The sequence below is a fragment of the Hipposideros armiger genome, unplaced genomic scaffold (genome assembly GCF_001890085.2).
Source record: "Hipposideros armiger isolate ML-2016 unplaced genomic scaffold, ASM189008v1 scaffold_420, whole genome shotgun sequence".
NCBI lineage: Eukaryota > Metazoa > Chordata > Mammalia > Chiroptera > Hipposideridae > Hipposideros > Hipposideros armiger.
In genome coordinates this window covers 887,363-904,851 of record NW_017731770.1, presented here as the reverse complement: position 1 = coordinate 904,851, position 17,489 = coordinate 887,363, and the positions used below count along the sequence as shown (strand labels likewise).

At 41.0% G+C, this 17,489-nt stretch overlaps 2 protein-coding genes across 2 annotated transcripts in view; one reads left to right on the top strand and one right to left on the bottom strand.

Moving 5' to 3' along the window:
- POLR2B (RNA polymerase II subunit B) overlaps positions 1 to 7,818 on the bottom strand; it is a 46,504-nt gene extending 38,686 nt beyond the window's left edge. The window contains exons 1-2 of the mRNA XM_019664365.1: positions 7,699 to 7,818; positions 3,017 to 3,089 (exon numbers count right to left, since the gene is read on the bottom strand). Coding sequence (XP_019519910.1) covers positions 3,017 to 3,089; positions 7,699 to 7,717 — 92 coding nt within the window. The 5' untranslated portion in view covers positions 7,718 to 7,818. The remainder of the gene's footprint in view (positions 1 to 3,016; positions 3,090 to 7,698) is intronic.
- Positions 7,819 to 7,920: 102 nt separating this feature from the next.
- The window catches only part of NOA1 (nitric oxide associated 1), a 12,477-nt gene continuing 2,908 nt past the window's right edge, over positions 7,921 to 17,489 (top strand). Inside the window, exons 1-5 of the mRNA XM_019664366.1 lie at positions 7,921 to 9,642; positions 10,422 to 10,586; positions 11,212 to 11,417; positions 14,027 to 14,158; positions 16,048 to 16,164. Coding sequence (XP_019519911.1) covers positions 8,496 to 9,642; positions 10,422 to 10,586; positions 11,212 to 11,417; positions 14,027 to 14,158; positions 16,048 to 16,164 — 1,767 coding nt within the window. The 5' untranslated portion in view covers positions 7,921 to 8,495. The remainder of the gene's footprint in view (positions 9,643 to 10,421; positions 10,587 to 11,211; positions 11,418 to 14,026; positions 14,159 to 16,047; positions 16,165 to 17,489) is intronic.

Sequence of the window (17,489 nt, the reverse complement as noted above, 5' to 3'; positions counted from 1 at the left end):
ATTGGGGGAGGGGGGTTGTCACCTCAAGGAGTAAAAAGTATAACTATTGCACTGTGTTGTACAGCTGAAACTAATTCTAAAAACTGTATTTCACAATAAAAAATAATTTTAAAAAAAATTTCACCTCAGCAAAAAAAAATAAAAAATAAATGAAAAAACAAAACATCTCACAATAGCCAAAGTACTTATTAAAATGTAAAAATCAAATCATTTACTTTGTAACAAATATTAAATGCATGACTGTTCACAATAGAGTATTTTATCCTTCAGCAATCTACCACATATGTTGAAAACAATTCTTTTTTGTCTAAGAACAAAATATTCTTTCTCCCTGGAGATTATATAGGCATATCCCAAACCATCTACCTGGTTTTTATTTCCTAGTAAAAGGCCTCTAGGTGTTTAATATTCCAACATCACAGAAAATACAAATGTCTCAATACAAAGTTTTATACCAGTTCAATAGGAAACACATATACTTATATCCAAAAATTCAATACATTTTTAACAAAACAATGTTCAAGGAAGGTTTATTTATACTCCAGATACAGCTGGCAGAATGTCAGAAGCACATGTTCTTTGAAAAGGGAGAAAGTGTCTAACAAGAGGATGTGCATCTTGTAGATGGTGGGAATCTACAAGATAGATTCACCCACATGATAAAGAGGCATTATCATGTTACTATATACAAAGCAACTGTCAGTTTGATGAGAGCAGAGTGTGGCATTTTATATCCTAACAAAACAGGATGTTACTTGAGTACTTAAAAGTTACTTCTCTTACCTATATGAGTATGTAAGGCTTCCTACTGAGTTTTATTACATTTTAATTACACTTACAAGTGGATGAGCATTTGGGTTGAAATACAATCTATTGTAACTTTATCCATTTAAAATAACGAGACAACCTGGCCGGCCGAGTGACTCAGTTGGTTAAGAGTTGGCTTAAGAGCACAAGCTCTGAGCAACAGGGCCGCCGGTTCGATTCCCACATGATGCCAGTGATGCTGTGCCTGAGCTGAGCTGTCGCTGAGCTTCCAACAGGTGGCAGGATGGCTCACCTGGTGTAACAACAAGATTGCCTGTTCCATGGTGGGCTACAACTTAGTTACCTGCAACTAAGACTGAACTTGGCACCTTGAGCTGAGCTGAGCTGCCGCCCGGATGGCTCAGTGGATAGAGCGTGCGCTCTTCACAACAAGGCTGCTGGTTCAACTCCCGCATGGGATGGTGGCTACGCCCATCCACAACTAAAGATTGAACACAGCCCCTTGAGGTTAGAGGCCACAAGCTGCTGACGGGAAGCCAGATGGAGACTGGCGCCCTCCACAACTAAGATTGAAGAACAACTTGGCTGGTCCCCTTCCCCAATTTCCCAACACTGTTCCCCTACTCCAATTCCCCAATAAAATCTTTACAAAAAATAAAATAACGAGCCAACCAAGAAATCAAATTAACATCACCAGTAATGGAACAAATAGGCATCATGTGCCTCCTGATACAATGCACTGAGAACAAAACATCACAGCTGCCAAAAGCAATCATCTGAATCTAATTATGAGGAAACATCAGACAAACCCAAGCTGAGAGGCATTCTAAAAAGTAACTGGCCTATATTCTTAAAAAATGTCAAGGTCAAAAAGAAAAGAAAAAAAAAGAGGAAGACTAAGGATCTGTTCTATATTATAGGAGACAAAAGAATGAATCATAAAAACCAAATGCAACATGTGATCCTAAGTTGGACCCAGGATCAGAAAAAAAATTTTATTTTGCTATAAACAACATCAGTGGAACAACTGGCAAAATTTGGGTAAGGTCTTTAGATTAAATAAGATTACTGTATTAATACTAACTTCCTGATTTTGATGACTTATAGTATAATCATGTAAAAAAATGTTCTTCTCTATGCAACTTAACTCTCAAATGTTTCAGAAAAAAATACGGAGTGAAAGAAAAAGACAAAAAATGTAGCATAGGGACAGCCGAGTGGCACGATGGTTAAGAGCTGGCTTGGGAGCTCCAGCTCTGAGAAGCAGGGCCCCGGTTCGGATCCCACATATGAGGGCCAGTGACACTGCCCTCTATAGCTAAGATGGTGAACAACAGCTCGACCTGGAGCTGGGCTGCCGTGAGTCGCCGGTAACGGCGTAGGCTGCAGTGGGCTGCCGTGAGCTACCGTGAGTTGCTGGCAGCCAGCGTGAGCTGCCATGAGCCGCTGTGACTGGCCATCCAATGGCCAGCGAGAGACTGCCTCACCTGGGAAGAGCGCAACGATAATACCAACATGGGCCAGTGAAGCAACGTGCTCCACAGCTAGACAGAAGAACAAAAGGGCAGCAATTTGTCTATTCCCCTTCCCCGACTCCCCAACGCTGTTCCCCTCCCCCAATTCCTCAATAAAATCTTTTAAAAAAAAATGTAGCATAAGGTTAACATTTGGAGAATCTGGATGAAGTGTATACAGGAATTCTTTGTGTAACCTTTCTGTAAGTCTAAAATACTTAAAGTTAAATATACTGGGGGTGCCAAAAAAATGTATACAAGTGGACACTTTGGTCAACGTTGCTCAAGCAGTAGTTCGCTGTAAACAGAAGCGTCTGGACACTAATGGTAACCACTCTGAGCATCTCTTGTAATTGCAGAAGTCAAACGTAACTCATATTCATCTTTTGTTATCAGTATATATTGAGTATTACAATTTTAATAGCTTTTTTCCTTTCTTAAAATCTGTATACATTTTTTTGGCATCCTCTGTATAAATAAATGAGAAATTGGCTCTCATGTAGCTTATTCACATAGAACATCTAGGGGCTGGCTGAGTGACTCAGTTGGTTAAGAGCTCACTCAAGAGTGTGATCTCTGAGCAACAGGGTCACCAGTTCGATTTCCAACGATAGCTGAGCTGCCAACAGGTGGCAGGATGGTTCAGCTAAAAAAAAACAGGGCACATAGAATATCAAGTAAGCAGAAAATCCCTGTGCCTTTTAAAACTTATTCAGTTTAGTCTAAGAAATTACCTGATTACAATCCAGCATGCTTCTTGCCACAAATCTGGGGTGATTTCATCATCATCCTCATCATATTGCATATCTACAAAAAACAAAAATATTGTACTCATTTGGAATAAAATGTTATTGGTTAAGATTTTGCTCCTATGATATGAAGTAGCAGAAACAGTTTCTGCTAAATAAAAAGCAATTCTTTTACCTCAATTTCCTAAAATTTCAGTCAATTACATTATTTAAATGGTAATGAAATAATACACATAGGTATACATCTAAGTACATATAGGTCTACATCACATAGGTATTTGTCCAATATACAAAGAGGCCTCATTACAAAGGTTCAGCGTTTGGTTGTGTGAATTTCTAAGTTTTCCATCTTCTCCAGAAAATCCATATAATTCTCATCAATAGCTAACTATAATAATAACTAGGAGCAAGCTCACAATCCTGATCAATAAGCTCCACAGAGACTGGCATCAGAAATTAGGGTAAGGGATAGACACAGAAAAAGGTTCGTACAGCTGGGCAATATTTTAAGGTGGGGTGGTCCATTACAGCAATATTTCATACATATACAGGTACGACAGGTTGTATTTTTCAAAGATGGCCACAACCATATCTTCCATTTCACAAGCTTTTTTATGTGATCTCGACATTCTTACCATCAAAATATTGGGTTCTATGTTTCCTCCTTCCCTTTGAATCTGGGTGGGTTTTTTATTTTCCCAAATCTAAGGGAACCCAGCTAAAGAGACTTTTTGTTGTTGTTGCGTGACTTTAGAAGCTAGGTCAGGAAAGGCAAGGTTTGTTCCACCTTGTTTGCTGAAACACTTGTTTCTGGAGCCCCAAATTGCCATTAAGAAGTGTTACTACTCTAAGACTGGTGAGGAAGCTCAAAGCATAAGGAAAGGCCACTTACAGATTGTCCAGTCAGCACTCCTAGTCCTTGAGTTCTCCAAGGCCAGGTGCCTATCATGTGAGTAAACACTCCAGATTACCCAGCCCCTACATGTCAACACTCAGCCTTTGAGTCTTCCCAGTTGAACTACTGACATCATGGAGCAGACAAGTCATTCCTACTATGCTGTCCAAATTTCTGACCACTTGAATCCATGAACATATTAATTTTTAGGCAGCCAAATTCTGGGGCTGTTATGCAGCAATAGTAATTTGAACAATGGGGTATTTGAAAAATCAGTATGCACTGATCCTCTAATATTAGCCTCATCTTCTTATGTAAAAGAGTAAGTGTGCAGCATCTGTTTTGCTTTTACATTCTAACTTATATATAGTCTATAAAACTTAACTGTTTTAGATTCAAAATCCGATACGTATCCAAAATAAATTATTTAATAAACGCTTCTTGAACAGCTTGGAATTACTGATCCTTACCCATAGGGGAAGGGTAAGAAAGACAAAGGTATCTAAAATAGCTCAGAGATTTCTAGCTTTGATTACAGGTTAAGAGGTTAATATCACAGCCACACAGGAAAAGCAAGTAAGAAGGTGGGAAAAGGAAAGAAATAAGATCAGCTTTAGGTATACTTACAGAACATTTATCCCTTTAAATACTTACAGTAGGTAACTGGATCTAAATATGAAACTCAAATAAGGGATCTAAATTACAAAGAGTTGAGACTCATTAACATATGGTTGGTAAAATATAGTTTACAGAGAAGGAAAACTGAAGGCAAGATTAGAGAACACCCCTATAAGAGTCACGTGAAAGACAACGAACCCATAAAGGTTATTAATCATTTATTCATTCATCCATTTTCAAATATTTATTAAATGTGTTTATTATGTCCCAGGCAATGGAGACAACACCTTCAACAAGATAAAAGATGGCTGCATCCTCCAGGAGATTATCACTTACCAGGGCGATACAGACAGATGGAAGTCAATTAAGAGTAAGAACAGTGACATGGAAAGTCTTAACCAGGACCTGAGGTTAGGCAAGACTTCGCAAAGGCTGAACTAAACATAGATGACATGCATGAATAAATAGGAGGAAATCAGGCAAAAGGAGGGGGGGCATATAAGAGGAGTAGAGAAGTATTCCAAACAGAAAAAACAGCTTGTGCAAAAGATATTCAAGGAGTGAAAGGCCAAAGTAGCTGAAGCACAGAGCGTGCAGTGGGGAGTAGTAAAAGAGCTTGGTCTTTACCAATAGAGCTTTGAGGAACCAGTCTAAGACTTTAGCAAGGCTGTGGCTACTAGATCAGATTTTCATTTTTGAAAGATCACTATGGCCACAGTAAAAAGTGGATTGAGAGGCAAGAAAACTGGAAGCACACAAACCAATTAGGAGCCTGGAGAAAATCTAGGCAAGGTGGTGGTGGCCTGAATTAGAATTGTGGCAAAGCAGACAAAGTAATGACTACATCTAACATATTTAGAAGAGAGAACCCCCAGGGCTTGATGACTCACTAGATATAGGGGTGAAGAGAGCAATCAAAAATCATGTCCAGGATTCTGATTTCGACAACAGAGGAAGGTGAGAGCAACTGAGATGGAGAACACAAGAGGAAGCAGCTTTGAAAGGGGGATGAGTAAAGGAAAATGTTCAGTTTGGGTAGTGACAAGTTTGAGGGGCTTGAGAGACATCACGTGAAACTGTCTAGTGGCAGTAAGACATGCAAGACATCTGGATTGGAAATATAATTTCAGAAGTTATTCACATATAGATGGTAAATGAAGCCTTGGAGAATGGATGAAATCATCCAGGGAGAGAAGAGGATAAAAAGGAAAGGCACAATATAGAAAAAAGAATTAAGTGAGAGTGATGTGGCAAAAGAAAGGAGTGAGTTTCCAGGAGGAAGCCATCAACAATACTGAATACCACTGGGTCTGGATAACGTTTTAAAATGTCCACCTGATTTATCAGCTGAGAAGTCATTGATATTCTTATTAAAAGCTGTTTTAATGTAGTGGCATGAGCAGAATTAGATTGCAGTGGGTTGAGAACTGAAAGACAGGAATTGCAATCAAGGACAGCCTATTCTTTTTAGAAGCCTATTGTGAATGAAAGGAGAAAGGCAAAATATTGGAAGAAAAAGGAAACGAGTTTAACTTACTTTCTTGCGGACAAGAGAGATCTAGTAATTCACACAGAAAGAAGCCAGCTGAAAAGGAGTGTCTGAAAACTAACATATCTAATAAAGATACAAAGGACACAGGCAGGAATGTCAACTCAAAGGTGAAGGAGACTTGACAAATAGGGTGACTTATAACTCTTTTTTCCACAGTATTATACATTGCTAATAAGAGGATAAACTAGAACAATCACTATCATGGTCACTTGGCACCATCTAACAAAATGTTAAGCATGTATGTATCATTTGACCTGACATTTCTACATCTAGAAATTATCCTACAGACATACCTGTATTGAACAAAATGACACATACAAGATTATTCATTCCAGCGCTGTTTGAACCAGAAAAAGAAAAAAAGGGGAGGCAACCCAGGTGTTCATCAATAAGACACTAAAGTTTTGGTGTATCTATTCAAATTAGGTAGCTGTGGGGTAAAAAATGAGAACGCTCTCTATGGATTGTTATGAAAATCGTGTGTGTGTATATAATATATGCACATATAAAGTAAAAAATAAAAGCGCAGAAAAGTGTAAATGTTCCTGTAAAAGGGGAAGGGGGGAGAGAACAGAATCCCATTTATTTCCTTGAATATGCATAAAGCACTATGGAGTGATAAGAATCTAAGAACAGTGGTTACCTGCTATGGAGGCGGTTCATACTGGGAGATGGTGGACAAAAATCTGACACACTAACATTTTTATATTTTCTGGCTTGTGAGACACAAAAATATATTACCTACTCAAAATATTAAGTTAAAAAAAGTTTTTGAATTTCTTTTCCATTGAAATGGGAGTTAAGAAAAAGGAATACAGTAATGCTAATAAATTTCTAGATTCAAGATATAATTACTGTTTAGCAAAGTTTAAGCTTTTGTTTTTCGATTTTCTCCATGAAGTAGCTGAGGGAATAAGAAGAAATGTGAAGGGTGAACACGGGATGGGAGCTAGCAGAAAATGAAGTTTGAAATAGTAGCTGTGGAGAATGGAAGAGGGAGCTTTAGAAATACACAATGAAAATACATGAGACGTAACAAATTCTATACGTGAAAAGAAAAGCTATATGTCATTTTGTGGGAAAAGGAAATTTAAAGGTCATCTTTCAAGACAATTTCCTTAGACATATAACGGTATGAAGGAACTAGACCAACCCCCACCCCCAATCCCACACACACTGTACTTTTTGTCCAGGGCCTAGCACAATGCCTGGCACAGGTTGACGCTCAGAAATTCAACTGTTCAAGAAATCCACTAACTCTGGTTTAAAGGGAAATGAAGAAAGGAGCCCTTTACTTCAGATAAAGTCAAAACAAGGGAATCTGTCGTATGGTTCGAAACGATATTTCAATACGGGAAGGCGGTACGATTTATACAGGAGCAGGCAGTGGAGAGAAGAAGTGTCACCCAGACCGGGAACATTAATGCTACATTCCCAGCACCCTCCTCCACCTCTCGTAATCCAGGTTTCGTTCCCGGACTGGGGTATGTGGAGAACATGACGGGACACTTGTGCGACGGGCCGCCAATTCTCAATTTGTCCAGCTCCCCACGTTTCCCTACTTAGATGGGTCGCCGCGGTGTGTTCTGAGCGATCACCTACCCTCGTCCGCGTCATACATGTTTGCAAACGGTTCCTGAACTCTTTACTCTTGAAATCACAGAAAAGGGCGCAGCAGCCACCGCCACCAGGAGCGTGAGACAAAGCAACTTCCGCCGCCGGCGTTCCCAGAATACTTTGCGTCTTCCGCCAAAGGCCGCCCACAAGACGCCAACGTATGATCTGCGCCTGCGCATATGGTAGGCTAAGGTTGCCATGGGTTAGAACTGCGCACGCGCAAACTGTAGGCCTACGCCTTCAGTGGCTGGTTGCGCACACCGCTCCTACGGTCTGAAGATCGGTTCCAGCCAATGAAAGTTTTTGGTCGTTTTTAAGTACTACACAAATAATGACACCTGAAAAAGAGCAAGAAACGACTTAATAAAAATGTTAATTGTGGCCGTGAGTTCACGGCATTCGATGCTCTATTTTTTGCACTTCTAAAGCCGAAAAACAATGCTTTCTAAAACGTGACTTATTAAGGGCGGGTTGTGCCAGCGGCGGTGCATTGAAGAAGCCTGAAAGTGACAAAACCCTCACTAGCTTCTTCCGCCCAACCAGCAGAGTCTATCTAGGTCTCCGGTACCTTTGCCGCAACTTTGAGCGGGCTCTCAAGCCTTGGGGGCCTTCATCGCGGGAATTCGCGGGATTAGGTGCGGGAGGAGGAGCCGAAGTGTGGTGGCTGACAAATGACAGCTCTCAGGTAGTTCCGGGCTTAGTCTCGGGTTTAATGCGCCACTCGGACCGCGGTGTGTGTGCGCGCACGTGGCTCCGCCCCTTTGTTCAGGGCCGTGTTCCCCATGCTATCTGCACGCCTGGCTGGTAGACTGCTTTGCCCCTTGGTGCGGGGATCGGCTCCCACGGTAGGGAGCCATGGCCTCTGGGAGCTGCTCCTCAAGAGCAGATGCGCGGCCGCCCCCTCCCAGCACCTGTCGGGCCTGGGACGTGGGCTTCCTGGTGGCCCGACGGCGACTGGAGGTTACGAAGGAAGGGATGACATGCAGGAGCGTTTTCTGTTCCCCGAGTACGTCCCGGAGCCGGAGCCCGCACCGGCCGTGGAAGAGCAGCTACGGGAGCTGAAGCAGCGGCAGGAGGAGGAGGAGCGGCAGAAGCAACAGCGGCTGGAGGAGCGGCGGCAGCAAAAGCTACGGGCCAGTCGCCGGGTGCACCCGGTCGTGGGGCACCCGGACCCGACGGTGCCTCCCAGCGGCCTGAACTGCTCGGGGTGCGGGGCACAACTGCATTGCCAGGACCCTGCCGTGCCCGGCTACCTGCCCAGTGAGAAGTTTCTTAGCGCGGCAGCGCAGGCCGACGGCGGGCTGGCGCGGACCGTGTGCCAGCGCTGCTGGCTGCTGGTGCATCACCAGCGCGCCCTGCGCCTGCAGGTGAGCCGCGAGCAGTACCTGGAGTTGGTGAGCGCCGCTCTGCGGCGGCCGGGACCCGCCCTCGTGCTCTACATGGTGGACCTACTCGATCTGCCCGACGCCCTGCTGCCCGACTTGCCGGCGCTGGTAGGCCCCAAGCAGCTGATCGTGCTGGGGAATAAGGTGGATCTGCTTCCCCAGGACGCTCCCGGCTACCTACAGCGGCTCCGGGAGCGGCTGTGGGACGACTGTGCCCGCGCCGGGCTCCTGCGGCTCCCTGGCCACCGAGGGCCACAGCACCCCGGCGGGGAAGGGCCACCGGACGGGAAGGAGAATTCGAATGCTTCCACCAGCTCCCGCACGGTGCTCAGGGACGTGCGGCTTATCAGCGCCAAGACTGGCTATGGAGTGGAAGAATTGATCTCTGCACTTCAGCGCTCCTGGCGCTACCGCGGCGACGTCTACCTGGTTGGTGCCACCAACGCTGGCAAGTCCACTCTCTTCAACACGCTCCTGGAGTCGGATTACTGCATCGCCAAGGGCGCTGAGGCTATCGACCGAGCTACCATCTCCCCTTGGCCTGGTGAGCCTGAAGAGGCCCCCCCTTAATGCCACCAGGGACTGGAGCCTTCCCTGTAAAAATTCTCTCCCTACTTTGGCCATACCAGTCTTCGGTGTCAGCTTAGTGCTTAAAAATTTAGTATATGTCATAGTAACTTTCTGATAGAAATATTTATGGAGCACTTCTATCTTCCAGTCACTGTTCTAGGCCCTGGAGATAAACCAGAGAACAAAGCAAAGTTCCTGCTTTCTTGGAGGTTTTCCTTGTACCTTTACTTTGTATGTTTCCCCAGAAAATCCTTTGACTTTCTAAACCTCCCTTCCCCCCCTGAATCTTACTCTATATATCTTGAGTTTATTCATGATGTCAGTATACCATGAAAGTTTAACATTTGAATAGTTCACTAATACAATATGATGTGTGGCTTGAGAAGGCATGTCAATGTTGTGGCTTTAAGAAACTTCTGTGATTGCAAAATGGGTCCCATTTACTTGTTCCTTTGAAACCAGTGTTTGACTTTGTTTGGTAAGCTGTTCTTCGCTGTCCTAAACTTTGAATTATACATAGAAGTACTTTTATTTAGTATGGTGAAAATGGAAAGAAATCAGGCCTGCAGGTTTGGAATTCACCTCCTGGTTGAGCCTGTGAACCATTCTCTGAATCTGTTTCATCTGTAAAGAATAATTTTGTAGAGAGTTGTCATGAAATAAATTACAGTACCCAAGACAGTGTAGCTCCTTGAAAATGTTAGCTTATTCTCTTGTGCAATGTTTATAAAAATATATTCTTTGATGTTTCAGGTACAACATTAAACCTTCTGAAGTTTCCTATTTGCAACCCAACTCCTTACAGAATGTTTGCAAGGCAAAAAAGGCTTAAAAAAGATGCAAATGAAGTTGAAGAAAATCTTAGTCCGCTAGAACAAAATCAACTTAATCTCTTGAAAAAGCATGGTTATGTAGTAGGTAAGCATCTTCTAGAGGAAAACTCTTGTTGGGTCTATGCTAAAATTCTTTGTTGAGCAAACTGAAGTACAGCTATCTGGGGTTAGCCAGTTTTTGTGAGGAGAGACTACTTTTCTCATTCTGGAACACAGAGGCCCTTTAGAAGGAAGGTGGATGTTTGGAAAGCCAGAGTTCATTGTGCTGAGAAAATTGAGGAAGTAGGTACTTGGAGAAATGCAGGAAAGGAATCATATAGCAACTGCCCACCTAGCCATTCAGTAGTAGAAGCATTTTCGCTAAGATACAACCCCGCTCCTTGCAGACCAGTACCGGTTGTTGACTCCATGCAGCTGCTTTAAATTAGATGGTCCCTCTTACCTTGGTTATCTCTTCAAGCTTCATTTACAAAAATAGTTTGACTTCCAACAGTTCTCCCCACCCACCCCACTCTGATATACACAGCCAGCCACACACTTGATTGCAAGAGTCTGACCCTCACTGACTTTGGAAAAAAAAGCAAAGCTATCATTGTAGTCTCACTTACATATCCCGTAGTTACTCTTAGTAACTTGTTTGAGGCAAACATAAGAATGATCTTTAAAGGCTTTAAAGGAGTGACTCATAACTTCCGTATAACTTGTTCTAGGAAGAGTTGGAAGAACATTCTTATATTCAGAAGAACAGAAGGATGAAACTGCCTTTGATTTTGATGCTGATTCACTTGCCTTTGACATGGAAAATGAACCTGTGAGGGTTGCAGATAAATCCACCAAACGAGTAGAACTGACCCCACAAGATGTGAAAGACGCCCACTGGTTTCATGACACCCCTGGAATTACAAAAGAAAATTGTGTATGTATTTGACGTTTTTTAGAAACATTAACTTTCGATGGTATGAGTACTGTCTTAATTGACAGAACACAGGAAAGGAGGTTTACTTCCATTATAGACTCAGTTCCGATTCATTCATAGAAGCAGTTCAGGGATGAATCTGTGTGCCATCAAGTTTTGTATTCCTTTTGGTGGGCTTCACTGCTGATACCCCACTTATAGTATTGTGGTTGTTACTTTAGTAAGACATTTACAGAATCGTAGATTTCGAGGTTGGAAGAAATCATAAATAACAGTCCAGCCATCTATTCCGTGCTTGAATTCCCTCTATAGCATAGCCTTCAAGAGGGCGTCCAGCTTGACCTGAAGTAAGGAGTGACTCACCATCAGCTGAAACAGTGTCACCTTGCCTCCCAACATAACCTATTTGGTCTCTGACCTGCTTTTTGTGTTGAGCCGAACCATCTCCCTATAACTTACACCCATTGTTCCTCAAAGGTGTATGGAATGACTGGAATGCCTATTTCCGTTGCCAGACTTTGAAGTATTTTACAGTATGATGTCCTATCTCTTCCCCACTCTACCATTTTCTTCTCTTTCATTAGTTCATCCAACAAACATTGAGCACTTACTGTGCTGGCAATCCAGATTATTTGTCGTTATTTTCTACATATGTTCTCTCTGAGACAGGCTATTCATCAACCCAGGCCCCTTTTCAGAATGTTTTCTAATTTGTTTTTGTATTCTTTATGACACTGAACTAAATTTCTTGTATAAGTGCCTTCAGATGAGCATAATTGAGAATAGGATTAACTCTACCTGTCTTGCCCTTATATATCTTTCTAATCCAATTGCAGGATCTGCTGGACACCTTTGATTTTATGGTGTTAAACTCAGCCTATGTCTTACAAACTCAGTGAATCTCACAGCTTTTTACTCATTTGCAGTTTTGATCATCATCCAAGTCATTGATGGACTCAAGTGTGCATCTAGGATACAGCCTTACCACAGATCCGTATTCAGCTTCCTTTGAATCTGGTTATTGACTAGTTTCTAATTCGCCTAATTATCTCTGTTTCTCCCTGTAAAACAACACTGGTTTCTTAGGTACTTTTCCTTCCTTTGCCTCATCAGGATCACTTACAGTTTCATTCTCAGAATTGTATTCTGTTTGGTGACTCGTGTCAGAATCAGGTAGCTCTTTTAACTTTTTTTCCTCCTAGAATAATTGTTTATGTCCAATCTTTTCTTCCTTGGCAATCCATAACTGTCCAGAGTAACTGGACTGCTTTCTAATAATGTTCTGTCACTTTAAACTTCAACTCATTTTTCCCTTTTGGACTCAGGTCAGGGATAATAGTCATGTACCCTCTTGTCAAATAGTTAGAAAGGCAAGAATTTGCTAAATATTCTAGCTAGCAGAATGAAACCCTCAAGATTTTAGATACAAAGTTTCTTTACGGTAGTTTACTTCTGTGTCAGTTCATTGATATATTTATTTGATGCCTTAAACCACTGTTTTCCCAAACTGAGCCAAGGAACTTTGTGAAATAGAAGTATTAGGTTGTGCTAAAAGGGTTACAAGGTTTCTTTACTGCAGGTGGCTTTTAATGTGTTTTTTCAAACACAAATGCTGAGCCCCCTTATTTATTTTTTTGTGAGCCTCTCTAGGTATCACCTATTTTTTATTTCCTTGTTATTTTTCTTAAGAATCAAGTTCACAAAAGTATTTTTTCCATCTTTTTTTATCTTCTCTATTCTTTTTCTTTTTTAATCAAATTTTGATTCCTTAAATCTTACCAGAATCTTGTACTTCTTGGCTTGCCTTTTCTATTTTCTCTAGTCTATTTAGGAACTCTTCATCCTTAGAAACCAGAGGATTCATAACTTTCTCTCATTTTTTGCTGAGTATTTGGGGGAAATAAGGAAACCAAAGAGCAGAATTTAGAAAGGGGTTCTTCAAGCTCTTTACCTGCTCCTAGAATGCAGAGACCATTTTGCGTTTAACCCTCTGCCAGGCACAACTGATCTCACAGATTCATTGCACACAAATTTTCAAATATCTTAACAGTTAAGTATCATGACTCATCGCTTCTGTATCTTCCCCCTCCACCATAACCTATTGCCAGTCGTGTTTGTGACTTAGTAAAGATGTATTTCATAGCAGCATCTTTGTATGCAATGAATGTGAGTTCAGTTGCGCCCGACTAAGGGTTAATGCATGCATGCCTGCCACCAGGACATAAGGTAGCTTATTGCCTGACCTTTAGCCAAAAACTGCTTCTTCTAGCCTTGATGGTGAAAACATATTTTCTATCTTGGGATTGAATCATCAGTGTTTTCCGTTCACACAGATTTTGACTTTGGAGGATGCTGCTGACAAAGTCTCATACTCCTATAAATTTATTTTGCCTTTAGTCAAGATTAAGTTGTGAAACAAGAGTAGAGCAATCCGTAAATTGATTCATATAGACAGAAAGAATGAATAAATTTTATGTGCAGCAAATTGTCACATAACCTTATTATGAAGTTTGGAATATTTTTTCCATCAGTTTTTGTCTTACAGGTAAATCATATCATACCTTCTATAGAAGTTAGTTCTCTAAAAATATATGCCCTCTCCTTCACAGATTTTAAATCTTCTAACAGAAAAAGAAGTCAATATTGTTTTGCCAAGACATTCCATTGTTCCAAGAACGTTTGTGCTAAAACCTGGAATGGTTCTATTTTTGGGTGCCATTGGCCGCATAGATTTTCTGCAGGTAAGGAAAGTCTATTCCATTAAAAAAAGACTTAGTATTGGGATTTATTTTTTATTTTTTTAAAGATTTTATTGGGGAATTGGAGGAGGGGAACAGCGTTTGAGAATCGGGGAAGGGGAACAGACAAGTTGTGTCCTTTTGTTCTTCAGTCTAGTTGTGGAGGACATCACTTCACTGGCCCATGTTGGTATTATCATTGCGCTCTTCGAGAGTCAGTCGCTTGCTGTCCATTGGATGGCTGCTCACGGCGGCTCACGGCAGCTCAGGAAAGCCCACACCAGCTGCCGGCTAGCCCCACTGCAGCCTACGCCTTCGCCAGTGACTAACGGCAGCCCAGCTCCAGGTCGAGCTGTTGTTCACCATCTTAGCTATAGAGTGTGTGCAGCATCACTGGCCCTCATGTGGGATCCAAACCCGGGCACTGCTGCTCAGAGCTGGCGTCCCAAGCCAACTCTTAACCAACATGCCACTCGGTTGGCCCAGTATTGGGATTTATTTTAAGGTAGCAGATATATGAACAAAATTTGCAAAATGTTGATAACTAGGTCATGACTATATGGGGGGTTGATATACTATTCTTCTGTTTGTTTGAAAATGCCCATAATAAAAACTTGGGAAAAATAAATGGGAAAGAAAAAAACATCAGTAGGCCCTTAAAAACTGTATCTTCAATAGGATGCTGGTGTCCCCATACAGCTTGTCATAAAGAAAAGATACTGCCCCTATCCTGTGGTATTGTTTCACATGGAAGTCATAGGCCAGATCTTTAGGACAGGATTAATATGCATTAAATAAGTTCCACACTTCTTTATATCCCATGATACATACTTTTATATACCATATTTCACCATGTAAAATGAGCACTTTTTTGCCCAAATTTGTAAGGGAAAAATAAGGATGCGCATTATGCATGGATAGTACTAATTCTTTATCTATATAAATGTTTTTAATTCTTTTATTTATGCTTGTGAGTTAAAAGTGTAACTCTCAAAATCAATAACAATATCCATATGCAAAATAATACCCAGGAATACGATAATTTGTTTTGCTGAACTTAGGACGAACTTGCAACAATGAAGAGTTCTTGGCCTTCTATGATGTGTAAATATTGTAAAGTTGTTACCAGTACGAAACATTTCTTGTACTATAATATGTTAAAAAGTAAATGCTAAAATTCCTTTATAATACAAAAAACCAAGTACCTAAATGTAAACAAATAAAATTTTGAATTTAAAAACTAAAACTAAATATTTTTTTCCCTGAAAGTTTGGACCAAAAACGTGGGTGCGCATTACACATGGGAACACATTATACATGGCAAAATACAGTACATGTTTGTTTGGTATTCATTTACATAGCATCATTCTGGGGATTTTATAGTATCTGTAGAATTGTTCCCCATTTTGCCAAAGTGAGGAGAAAAAAGGAAAATGAAACACAGATGTGTCCAACAGCAGTGAATGCAACTTGCAGGCCATTGCTTTGGCTCATTTCTTGGGTTTTGTGTTTGTTCATAATTCCTTGGAAATTTAGCCTTACACATTTAAAACCCTTATATATTTCTTTAAAGCCTGCAGAATCTTAATTTTTTTAATCTAACTTTACACAGGGACAGTTAAAGCAGACAGTATTTCCTTTTAATAATACAAGTATCATTTTTTTAATGGTATCAACAAGCCTATGGAAGGAATCATAGTTTAACATAAATTGTTGAAATGCACCACTTTTGCCATATTGTGCCCTTATTTTGAGGCATTTATATATAATAGTTTGATTACGGCTGCCATATCAGTACTTACAAAGGGAACTTGATTGTTTTTTTAATTGTGCCTTTTAATGTGCTGGTTTTGCAAGTTTTTCATTGTTAAATAACTTCTTTGTTTTTTCAGGGAAATCAGTCAGCTTGGTTTACAGTTGTGGCTTCCAACTTCCTTCCTGTGCACATTACTTCCTTGGACAAGGCGGATGCTATGTATAAGAAGCATGCAGGTCATACATTACTCAAGGTGAGGCAACATGCTTTGATGATTGCATAGTTAGGTTAACATACACCATGACAGTCCCAGAGCCCTGCTAAGAAAGCCTTTGTTGGGCAGAAACCATCTTTGGTCTACCCATCAGCTAGCTCTCCCGTCACCTTGTTCTCCTTGAGGATTCGGCTATAAAGTGAAGTGGGCCCTATAAGAAAAGGATGTTGATTTTAGTTCTTCAGTTGCATTAACCACTTTTGAACTGCTCAGAGGTCCAATTGAACCATTGCAGAAAGTGGTATTGGATAATGCTGGATGAAGAGAGATTAGAGATTTTCTCAACAACTGGGGGATGCTACTGGCACCTAGTGGATGGAGACCAGTGATGATGCTAAACATCCTGCAGAGCATAGGACAGCCCCTCACAATAAAGAATTATCTGGTCCAAAAATGTAAGTAGTGCTAAGAATGAGAAGCCCTGGTCTGCGTGGAAAATTCTCCTGGCTTTTTAATCCCAGACACTTACAGTGTATTCCACCTCGTCTCTTCCATTCTTCCAGCTCTTTTCTTTGACCTGTAAATATGTTAAAATGTCTCTCACCTTTAAAAAACAAAACTCAGTGACCTGTTAATTCCTTCTCTTTACAACCCAGCTTGCTCCTGCTCCTCAAGTCCCATTCTCTGCAGTCCCTATTTGGCCTTTACTTGCCACTGAAATTGGTCTTACTAAATTCACTAAACACTAAGTGGTGACTTTTTTCAGCTCTTTAACAAGACTTGCTGCACACACTCTTGGCAAGTGAGTATTATATAATGGTTAAGATCATTGGAGCCAGACTGGAATCTAATGCCTGCTCCACTCCACCACTTAACAAAGCTGTGTGACTTTAGGCAAGTTTCCTCTACCTTTCTGTGTCAAACCTACATCATGAGGTCATGGAGAACATTGAGTTCCAGGGCACTGTTGTAGGTGCTATGTAAGTGTTTGTGATGGTGGTTGTACAGGTACATAACCTGTTGCAAAAATACCAGGTGCATCCAATACAAAGGTCATTTAACATTAATTAATGATCATACAACTGAAAATAAGTCAAAACACAATATATACATCCACCCTTCAAAGAGGATAAAAAGAAACCTGTCTTGAGAGTAAATAGCTCTCTCTGGATTTCCTAAGAAAACCAGACTGAAATAAAAATTCCATTGAAATAAATGCCCTCAAGTTAATATTCCAGAGACTTGTAGGATTTGCAGAGTGTATGAGCACATAAAGGCAATTGGCAGTATAAGATCTGTTGCTTTTTCTGCACTAGAAGGCTTTTTACTTCTATCACATTTGTTCACTTTTTTTTTTTTTTTTT